Below are 11,763 nucleotides of genomic sequence, written 5' to 3' on the forward strand. Positions count from 1 at the left end.
AAAAAAAAAAAAAAAAAAAAAAATTCCAAAACAAAGGGCAGGCCAGGTAACTCAGCAGACTAAAGCACATGCTTAGACAGAACACAGAGGCTGGCATTCAATTCCCGATGTGCTGTGTTGGCCGCACCCCTAAGGCATGCTGAGATGGCGAATGAGACTGGGCATGGTGGTGCATGCCTATAATCCCCGTACGAGGAAGGCTGAAAGCAGGAGAATCATTACAAATCTGATCTATGCAGTGAGACCCTGTAGACCCTATGCTAAATTTTATACTCTGCAACTTTTTTTAAAAAAAGTATTTATTTACTATTGGATACAGGGTCTCACTATGCAGTTCTGACTCATAATGTTCCTCCCGTCTCAGCTTCCACAGTTCTGGGATTACAGGTGTGTGCCACCACACCTGGTTATGGATTGACACAGCATGTGGTACCCATGATTGAACTCAAGCCCTTGGGCTTGCCAGGCAGGTGCTCAGACAACCAAGCTATCACCCTAATCCCTCCCTGCAACTTCTTGAAGTTCTGTCATCCATATGACAGTTTCTGAAAGTGGCTCTATTTATTCAACCTGCTCTTCTGCCACAGATAATATTAACTGTTAACTAAAGGTCTTATTATCAATAATATTATTGTGGTATATAATGTGAACACCTAGCTAACTGAGGCTAACACTAAAATAGAACCAATAAAATGAAAGATATGAGAATTTATTTGGGATAATTTCTATAGAATGTCTTTATTTAAATAAAACCTCACCTTAAAGAATGCTTAAAAATTAAAATATGCAAATTGCTTTAGGAAATGTAAAACTGCCCACACATGATAAACGCCAACAGTTTTGAGTGTTTGGGGATTCTACTAGAGGGATAAAATATGATCGAAATAGCCCCTTTTTGAAGGCTATATGGGTTCTTTTGCATTTTTGCTATCAATGGAAACAATAATAGAAGCCCTTATACACATAATTTTCCCATATCTGTCTGAGTCCATCTATAGGATAAATTTCCAACAGAAGAAACTGTTCTTTGTGGTGCTTATCTACCAGTTGACAACAAACTCATTAGAGTACTACTGCAGGTAACACTTAAGTCACTGCTTTTCCTGTTAAGAACTAGCAGCAGATGAATCAAGTCAACCTATATGTTAAGGACAGTCCAAAGAGTAATCTTTGTAACCATATCCCACATCCCTAAGGCACCCTTAGGCTATCTGACCAGGGCTTCCTCAGAGCAGACAGGAGAGGAAGAGAGCCCCAGTGAAAGGCTAAGATTCAGATCCTCCAGTTACCAGGCTGTCAAGCAATTCTGTAGAAGGAATACAGACTTAGTCTGCTTATAATAGACAGGGGCAGACCTCTACATCTCCCTTGCCTGAGCTACAGAGATTGGGATTTCAGAGTCTCATGCAATATAAAACCACCTAGGGTACAAGAATACCCACTAAGGGAAGAGATTTGCGGTGAGTCACACAGGCCAAAATTATTATGAGCTCCCTTCCCTTTCAAGAAACCAAATGTCAAGAGGTTGGTATTCACATTCTTCTAGTAAAATTATTCCCTCTAGGAAAATCTTCAGTGTATCACTGTAATTCAGAATTTTATAAATGATTGAATTATTTCATTTATCTAAATATCTAAAATGATCAATATGTAAAGATTGGGTTGCATCTCTCAGAAAAACTTGGGAAGCTGTTCCAAGAAAGGAAGTATTTTTCTTTAACAGGTAATTTTGAAATAATATTGATTTACAGTTTTCATTATATTACTCTTATAAGGCAATAACCTCAGCAAAAGAAAAATGCACACATTAAGACATTCAAAAGAGCACATGGAAAGTGACAAACAACAGGGACTGAGCAAAGGTTAAGATATGAGCCATCACAGCTAGTGTCACTTATTAAAAGAGCACCAGGTACACTGGATGTGTTTGCTTCAAAGAAATGAGGCCCATTACCTGCTTCTCTTTCTTCTGTATTTTCATTTTCATTTATTGAAGAAAGATATTTATGCCTGTAAAACATGAAAAGAGAAAAAATCATGACAAAGCATGAAATAATACATTTTAGATTAACCCAATTAACCACCACATACACAAAAAACAAAATAGATGATTACTTCCACAGAATTTTTATGTCCAACAATCCCCAGAACTCTAAATGCAGTCACAATCCTACTCGATCAGACTAGATCAGACCACACCAGACCAGACCATACACATGGCACACCATGGTTGATGATATAGCACAGCAGTAGGGTACTTGACTAATATGCATGAGCTCCTGGGTCAATCCCCAGTATTGCCAAAAAAGAAAGGAATCAAAAATAATAGCATAAGTTTACTGAGAGAAATAAGGAGGACATGGGCATAGTAGCACACATCTATAATCCCAGCATTTGGGAGGCCAAGGTAGGAGGATCACAGAAAATTCAAAGCCAGCCTGGGATACAGAAACAAGTTCAAGGCCAGCCTGCACTCCACAGTAAGACCCTGTCTCAAAAATACCCAAAGAAATGGGGAAAGATGGTGACAATAAAGTAAGTCCTTATGCCTTTTGGAAGAAAAATGTTTACAATGGACAAATTACTGAGATAAAATGGAAATACAAAAATACAGCCAAGAGATGTAAGAGGGGTTCTAAGTAATTCTTCCAGCTTGAACAGGTACTAAGGTGGGGAAGGTCACTTACATTTCATCATTAGGTCTCCTATGTTAACTTATGTTTTAAATCATGTGCATATATTACATAATGAAACAAATCCATTAAAGTATTTTTTCACATGGTAGAATTTATTCTATTCAAGACTTAAATTCCCATTATTATAGACTGCTAACTTAGGCAAAAATATTATTATATTTCTGGCTACAGGCAGCCAGACAAGGGGAGGCTCTGGAGTGAGTCAGAGCACAGGATGAGAATACATTACAACTGTGGCTAGAGGCACAGCTCAAGATAAAGATCTAATGACCAGGCCTACATGCTTTTTGGAGGGATAAGCAATGAACTGGAGATTATACTCACCTGGTTCAATAAAGTCTAGACAGAAATCAGTCACCCAAGTAAGTGACCAGAACCTTCTGATCCATCCCTTTATTAAAAAGCCTTTGTTCTTTCCATGTATCCTTGCTATGTAATGTTTCCCTACTAGACCAATATTATTAGCTAAACAGCTTTACTCATAACCCTATAGGTTGATAATAGTTTGACCCAGGTTGTACTTACATTGTGACGTTGACAAAGGGTCTCAGTGACACCCACTTTCAAGTTCCCTTCTGTCAGGAGCTATTGCTCTCAATAAATTTTTCCAATTCTTAACCTCTATTGTTCCTTAAAATTCATTCTTCAATTCTGGGGAACATAAACTCAGCACATCTGACATCTAGTAGGTTGGGTGCTATGTTTTCTCCCCCTGTATCACCATCTCCACTCCAACCATAATGTCTTTCAAGAAACTGAAATTGTAACAAATAATAACTTGTGAAAACCATAACAGCCCAGCATCTAGCTTTAGGATGCAGTAGAGCATTCTAGAGAGAAGAAACCCAGAATGTGGGGCTTCCTTGATCACTCACAACTGCTGTCTCAGGTATGAAACTCTCACCTTCCTCAGACAAACAATGGAGGGATCAAAGAATCATGGCTTCCAGGGGCTGGGAAGATGGCTCAGTAGAATAAGCGCTTCCCTGGCAAGCGCAAGGGCCTGAGTTCAATACTCGGTTCCACCAAAAAATAAAAGAAAGAAAGAATCTTGGCTTCTGATATCAGGCAACGTGCAGATAGTGCCTCATACTTCTGGTTCACTTTGACTTCCTGGACATTCTACACAGAGCCAGAATACTAAGCACCCAGGAAATTATTCCAGAGGCACATAATTATCTTTCAGTTTTCTAATTATTACTTATATCCAAATAAATATGATGTATAGGGATTAAGTAGAGCTTTAAGATTAAAATGTTAATTAGCTTAATTTAATTATCCCACACTATATTCATAAATCCTAACATTATCTTTTACTCCATAAACATAAACAAGGATCATTTGTCAATCTGTAACAAAATTTTATATTTATTGTGCATTTGGAGTAAATAATGATTACACTCACTAAAGGAAGTTAGTACGTGTATATAACACATCTTAATTTTTTTTTCTCAGTAAAAAAGACACTTTATTTATTATTATTTCCCAATAAGGACAGATGGGTTTAAAATGGCAACTACTTGAAACACCTGGTTCCCATGTACTTCTAATAGGAAGGTGGAAAAGTGGGGTACAAGACTGGGTCAGGGGCCAGGGAGATAGCTCAATAGAATAAGTGCTTGCCTGGCAAGCACAAAGTCCTGATTTCAATCTCTGGTACTGCAAAAAAAAAAAAAAAAAAAAAAAGACTGGGTCAGAACATCAAGGCAAAAGCAGCTCACCACTAAAGGAAACTTAAGAGGAAAGAGGTAGCGGGGTTTCAGAGGAGGCTAAGAAGTTATACTAGGAAAGACAGAGGCTTTCTGAGAGGAAGAAAAGCAAGAGAAAGGAGAAAAGGAAACTTTGGGAGACAAGGCAGCATTAGCAACTTGGAAGGAAGAGAGCTGGGATCAGGTTCTATGCAGGGGATAGAACATCCCTAAGCCTCAGTTCAATCATCTGGGCCTACTCCATTGGAAGAAGTTGCAGTGGGTGGAGGGGTCACTGCGAGGACCCTGAGGCCCGGCACACATGTAGAAGTGGTGACCAAGGTTGGGTCCTGCCTTCTTCACAGTACGCATCACACATGGCTCCCTGTGGCCTCTACAAAGAGGCACGGAGAAAGGCCCTCGCAACACAGACTTCCAGAATGAGACCAGTACCTCCTTTTCCTCTTTGGCTCCTGAAGCACTGATCTCTCCTTCTACCACTTTGGCTATTGCCTCTTCTTCTGGAGTCTTTGTGGCCATGACAGTTTCCACCAGATGCAGAGTAGGCAGCTTCGAGGCAGAAGTTTGGGAATGGCCGGAAGAGGGCTGGAAGTAGCTTGTCATGTTTTTCTGACCTCTTCTGGAGCTAGCCTGACTTGGCTGCGTTCTGGTTAACCAAACACAGAATTTGTTTTGCCGTTTCTGTACCAGAGTTTGACTGCTGAGTTGTAAAGCTGACTGGTCCAATATAGGTTTGTGCTCAAGGGGAACTAGGAAACGAAGAATCTTTAGCTGAGTGCCTGCAAATTCAGGAAAGAGGAGAGTACACAGGGGTGGGCAGTATTTTGCAGGCACAGAGGACACATTCAAAACAGCACCCACAGGACAGTGGTCAGAGCCCATAACCTCAGGGAGCAGGAAAGAGGCCTGTAAGGTATCCATGACCAGGGTCTTGTCCCCTAGCACATAGTCAAGTCGGGAGCCATCGTTGTGATGGCGGGCACCACTGACCACTGACCAGCAAGTGAAAGCCCCTTCTTGCTGTGGTTGAAAATAGCGGTAGGTATCAATGAAGGGCCCCACGTGGGACCCAGCTGGGCACCCTATGTTATCAAGCAAGCCATCCATCCACTTGCGCCCGGGGTCCTCTTCAAAGTACTCCAGGTTGACTGCATTGCAGTGGTCAATGTGGCAGTGGGCTGTATTCAGGTCACCCAGAATGATCACATGGCTGCCAGCTGCCAGAAGGGCTTCTGCTCGTTTCTACAGCAAGTGACAGAAACGCATCTTAAAGCTCAGTCGTTCAGGCTTCTCAGGGTCCACACGGGGGCAGTACACATTGATTAGAGTCAAGGTCTTCTCCTTTCCTTCCCATGTTCGGATCTTGTGCTGTGTAAGGAGGGCCCGGCCTTCACTATCCAAAGCCCGGAGTTCCTCTTGGGTGAACTCATCTGTGTTTCCATAGCAACCCACATTCCCATTCTGGGTGGCAAACAGGCCACTCAAGCCTTCTTCAACAGCCACTGGGGTACAGCTGTCCTTACAGAAGGTGGCTACACCAGAATAGCCACTTCGGCTGTGGCTGTAGCTGAAATAGGAGTTATAGTCCTCAACAATAGCCAAGGGTTCTGTCAGCACATCCCTGGTCACTCTCGTTTCCTGGAGACAGACGATATCAGCGCCCAGTTCCTCCAAAGTACGTTTCATAGTCACGTTGGCACAGTTGTTGGATTCCTGGCACACGGCCCCTTGCAAGGGACTCCGGATTCCATTGATATTCCAACTCACCAAACGTAACATCTCAGCAGACTAGGAAGCCCCTCACCGAGAAAATAACACTCATTGTCGGAAATTGGCTAAGCCCCCAACACATCTTAACTTTTTAACTTAGAAAGAATTAAAAGTAAGATAGTCCTAATTGAAAGTGGGATGTTTGATATAAACAGAAAAGAGAGTAATTTGTGACTTCTAAATGTCCTTGGTACCACAGAATGAATGAATGACAGTTCATCATTTTAATGTCCATCAAATTTTTTTTCCTTTAAGAGTTTGAAGGTGTTTTCTATAAAAGGGACCATAAAATGTCAGGGCTCTCCCTAAAGACTACCTATAGGGATACTGCAGTTTGCAAGGTACACAGTAGCCAAGGATGTTCAAAGCTAGACAGTGGGCAAGGTGCAGGAGGGCAGACAACTAGTTCAATCAGGAAAGGGAAAGTCCAGCTAATGAATGAGGCTTCTGAGAATCACTGCAAGGGTTAGTATTAGATGAAGCAAATATTCATCAGCAATTATTCACTCAGAGAGCTATCAGTGCCTGGGAAATGGTAAGTGCTCTGAATTACAATGGACAGAACTTAAAAGAACATCTTTTCTAAGTTTCAGTACAGGGCAGTTAGTTCTGGGTAGGTTATGTTAGTACAAGTTAATCTTTTATTTCTCAACTTAAATTCTCAGACCTAGAAAACTGACATTTTTCAATCATCACAAACTAAGAAAAACTCTAACATAGAAAGAAGTTTGAAAAAAAATTCCAGCTAATAAAAATTATCAATAAGACATACATGCTCAAATAAAAATCTGCTCAACAAAATGGAATTATTTAAAAATACAAAACAATTACACTAATGCCAAGAAAAATTACTTATCAATATATAAAGTGTTGATATAAGCCAGGCATGTGGCACACGCCTGTAATTCCTGCACCTGGGAGGCTGTGGGAGGAGGATCGCCTGAGTCTGAGATCAGCATGGGTTACATAATGAATTGAAGGCCGGCCCTGAAATATAAAGTGAGACACTGCCTTAAACAAAACAAAACAAACAAACAAAAAAAAGAAAACAGAACAAAGAGCTGATATAAGCACAAAGCAATAGAAATATCAAAAAACACAATTTCTCATTCAGCACCAGAAACTAGCATCCAAATAAGGATCCCAACACTGTCAAGAATGTGGGAAAACAGGTCCTACTTATCACTGTTAATGGTACTTTTAATTGCTACAAGGTTTCTTGAGATCACTCAGGCAATATGCCACTATAAATAGTTCCAATATTTTTATATGCTAGTTCCAAGGAATATATCCCCAGGAAATAAGCCAGGAAGAAATAGACCTGAGTCTTAGAGAAGGCTCAGAGATGAGGTGGGTGGAATGTGAAAATGCCTGTCACAGCAGAGCACGCTTGCACCCTGGACACTACTCTCCAAGGCTGTGTTGTTATAGTCCGCAGAAGGTTACATGACGCAGGTAAGCTCAGGCTAGAAAGACTGGGAAGGAGGTAAGACTGAAAAGACTGAGGCAAGAACAACCCGAAGGAAAGAGGTAGTGAAAGATTCTAAGCTAATCCTTCCCTCCTCACTTCACTGTATCCTAAAAGAGAATATATATGTGAAACTGGAGTATGAATGATGTTACTCCAAGATTACTGCTCCAGTTCACTGCAAGCAAGCCTTTACACAACTCAACATACTGTTGTCAGATCCCCTCTAAAATCTGTAAATAACAATACACCAATATGCCACTACTCAATTACCAGACACCATCAGCATCAACAGATGTTTAATAAGCATTCAATTACTGTTTCTTCTCTGAAGAGCACCACACAATTTATAAATATTCTTACATTACCTCTACTTTTTAAACCTTTTTATAGCATACGTGTAAAAAAAAATAATGAAACTGATCTTTTTATAAAGCTAAATCTTAGTACCAAGAATAGATGAATAGCTTGTACCTCTGCAAAAAGCTGGAAAAGGTTTTATGACTGTTGCTGTTGCCATCACTGAGATTTTGATTCAATAATGAACAAATCAAACTAATTTCAGGCCCCTACCACTTAATTAGAAACATACATAATTCTAAACCTCCCATCTGTGGATGAGCAAGCCAGAAAATTTGTTGCAGTATTTAACTATCTTGTTGGAAAGGCATACTATTGATAATATAAATGAAGAGTTTCCATTCCTTCTTACAATCACCTGACCCAACAATGCTTCTAAAAGGAGACAAGTTCCATAAGAACATTATAGATAGATAGATAGATAGATAGATAGACAGACAGATATAGATATATTTTCTTCTAGCTCAAAAATTCTGCCCAGTGGTGCCAGTGCCATTTCTAAGTTCCTCAAAAAATAACAATACATCAGCTTTATACTATTCAACTACCATTCATCCTCAAAAACCATTTAAATTCACTATTTCTTGAGAACTGCCATGTTAACAATCCCAGCTTGATACAAGGTGTGTGTGTTTTGGCAAACAAAGCCAAGTGCACACAGAGAAGACCCTTCCAGGTCCTTTACACTCACAAAACACAACAGCAGAAACAGCTGACAACAGTAAGGATGGAGACCTTTGCTGTTAATAGGTTTCCCCTACAACTCTATCATGCACTTGTAAGATCCAACTTTAAAAATCAAACATCCCTAGTTTTTTTCAACAATTATGTATTTTATAATCTATCAATGCCCTCTCTCAACCTTGAGGTTAGTTCCTAAGCACCAATGTAACAACAGCAGACGTAAGAGGGCAATTCCACATTGTCAAAGGGTGGAGATTGTGGAAGAAAGCAGAAAAGGACACAAGAAGCAACTCACCCGGGAAAAGTTGAAGAACACAGCTGCTGGGCATGGTGGGGCACACCTGTAATCCCAGCCCTCAGGAGCCTGAGGCAGAAGGGTTGTGCATTAGAATTAAGCCTTGCCTACACAGCGAGTCCAAGGGCAGCCTGAACAGCATAGTTAGGCTGTTTAAAAAAAAAAGAATGCAGAGATGTCCTGGGGATGCCACCTTTTTGAAACCTCTGCCCAAGCCTCTTTCTAAGATTCTTGACAACAAAGAGGGTTTAGTGGTGAGAAAGCACTCAGCTTCCTCCTTCCTTATCCTAGTAATCTCCATGACTCAAACCGAACATATTTAACTATGTCTTTTTATTAGGTTTGAAAGAGGCTATAGGAGGTATTTTTAATAGCAAGGAGTTGCAGAGCAAAAAAGCCGAGTCTGACTCTAGACTCCAACAATAATTAGACATGTAGAACTTCCAGATGTTACTTAGTCAAATGGCGACAACATCTGCCTCACAGGGGCTTATAAGAATTAAAGAGATGCCAATGTATGATGTCTGTCTCACAGTGAACTACATGAACTACATGGTGGTCATTTGTGCTGCTGGTCCTTAAGGTCTTCTCTCCCTCATCTGGACAAGGTACCCTCACTCCTGGAGACAACTAACCCCTCTTTCCATCAGGATTTTTGATCCACCCTCTCCCACTCCTTCTCAGTTCCTCAATTAGCCCTTTCTTATTCTACTTAGGACTCCCCTAGAATGTCACCACAACAGTGATACCTGCGAGCCCCCTGTAGAAAACAGCACCTCTACTTCCCTGCCCCATCATTTTACTCTAATTTGGTTTTATTCCTGACACGTCTTATTCCCTGGCATTCTGTCTACCGATGTGGGTTTACGAGCTGTATCCGCTACATACACACACACACACACACACACACACACACACACAGAGGAATGTGAGCTGCTGTGCTCACACTATCATCTCAGAGCCTGGAATAGCACAAGCCTGAAGCAGATGTTTCATGAACATTTGCTGGGTGGAAGGATCATTTCCCCTCCTAAAATTATCACTAAACTTCTTTTCCATAATTCTCTTTGTAACAAAGAAACAAGTTTAACTCAAAATAGTAACAACACTAAAAAATCCTCTACATACCTGAAATTTCACTTCCTCCCATACACTTCCCTCTGCTGTTTTTAGCAAGGACTCCTGCTATTCCAAATTCTGTGCATCATTTCAAAGTATGGACCACTTACTGTTAAAATTCTCATCTCACTGGCTTCTCAAAGGTCATTCGCTCCTGATTTCTGACCAATTAAAGGCTTCCAGGCTCTGTTTCCTCCTATTATAATGTTTAACCCCTAAATGCCATTGTCCTCAGTATTCAATATTCCCAGTACTATAAAGGTTCTCTGAGTTTTTCATTCAACTCCCAATCTTCATCTCTCTACACAGCACATCTCCAATTCCCAGCCTATCTCCTGATCTGTAAGTGGACATATACAACCAAATCCTGGCTCACTCCTAAAGAGGGATCCCACAGGTACCACCAAGAAAACCTATACTTCTTCAAAAGCCAACCTTAAAATATCACCCTTTGCTTACACACAGAAAGACACAAACATATAGACACACACACACCTGCTTCTGTTTTCCTCAGTAGAGTCCTCAGCCCAGATCTGAGAATCATTCTTGACCCTTTCCCTTAACTCCTTTATAATAACTGAATTCCCTGGGTTGTTCTCATAGTCTACACTGGTTTATTCTCTCTCTCTCTCTCTCTCTCTCTCTCTCTCTCTCTCTCTCTCTCACATAAATATATACATATACACATTTACACATACACACAATACATATACACATTACATATACATTTATGACATTTCTGCCTTAAATAACCAAAATGTCCCTCTATTCTCTCTGTTATCTATAAACCCACCTCATTATTCTCACTTCTGTATGTTTTCCTAAAATTTAAATAAGATTAGATTCTACCTCCTCAGTAGTACTGTGCTTTAAAAACAAAACAAAACTCCTCATAGTACAGAGCTCTACCAAAGTAATCTGGCTTCTAAGTTCCTGTTAACTGCTCTGCCCATCATTTTCCACCTTAAATCCACCTATACGGAACACATGCAGGGCCTGACCCCTTCCCTGATGACATGTTCATGCAGGCTTTGTCTGTCTAGAAAAATCCTTCCATCACCAGCCTGGCCTCTTATCCATCAAACTTTGGCTGTTGTTTTCCAACTTCACTAAACCCCACATGCATCTTGTGACAAGCTCATGTGCGGCAGCAATAGTAGAGCTTTCATCTCTGTGTGGGCCACTGACTGCTGTGTCTGGGCCTCCTGCAGGAAGGAGCCCTGTTCTGTAGAATAGAGTACAGCATCTAACACATGGGTGCTACCTGGTTTTCTGTAGAATGAGGGAGTGAATACATGGGAACACTACGTCTACACAAAGTCTTAAGCTCCCATTTTCTTCATTAATCTTTTCCCTTCCTATTTATTTTGTCCGAATCTACTCAACTTCCTCAATATTTGCATTCTTCATTCATACTTTCTCCTAGTATGTACTTAGTTTACGAATTATATAAAGCTTGAAACAAAACAAAAAAAATCCAGCCTCCTAACTCTACTCCTCTCTCTCCTGATTCACTCTTGCAAGAGGAAATCATTTTAACTTGATTTCTTTCCAAAAGGTTCCTTTTGCTCCTTTCCATCAAGCTAAATCACATGCTTATAATGTCGTAAGGAATTTTTTTTGTTGTCTTAGACATTCTATTTTTTTTTTCCTATAGAACAG

The 11,763-nt window shown here is 40.4% G+C and overlaps 1 protein-coding gene and 1 pseudogene across 3 annotated transcripts in view; both read right to left on the bottom strand.

Annotated features, from left to right (window-relative positions):
* Nucleotides 1–2,010, bottom strand: part of Chd6 (chromodomain helicase DNA binding protein 6) — a 166,046-nt gene extending 164,036 nt beyond the window's left edge. For 2 of the 3 annotated variants that reach the window (XM_023714971.1, XM_023714969.1), the window contains exon 1: nucleotides 1,955–1,996. In XM_023714971.1, coding sequence (XP_023570739.1) covers nucleotides 1,955–1,987 — 33 coding nt within the window. In that variant the 5' untranslated portion in view covers nucleotides 1,988–1,996. Of the gene's footprint in view, nucleotides 1–1,954 lie in introns of all 3 variants that reach the window. The other variant, XM_023714970.1, reaches the window with a different exon arrangement.
* A 2,620-nt stretch (nucleotides 2,011–4,630) lies between these two features.
* On the bottom strand, nucleotides 4,631–6,243 carry LOC101566662 (annotated as a pseudogene).
* Nucleotides 6,244–11,763: the final 5,520 nt, after the last annotated feature.

The sequence above is a fragment of the Octodon degus genome, unplaced genomic scaffold, assembly GCF_000260255.1.
Source record: "Octodon degus isolate 3935 unplaced genomic scaffold, OctDeg1.0 scaffold00037, whole genome shotgun sequence".
Taxonomy (NCBI): domain Eukaryota; kingdom Metazoa; phylum Chordata; class Mammalia; order Rodentia; family Octodontidae; genus Octodon; species Octodon degus.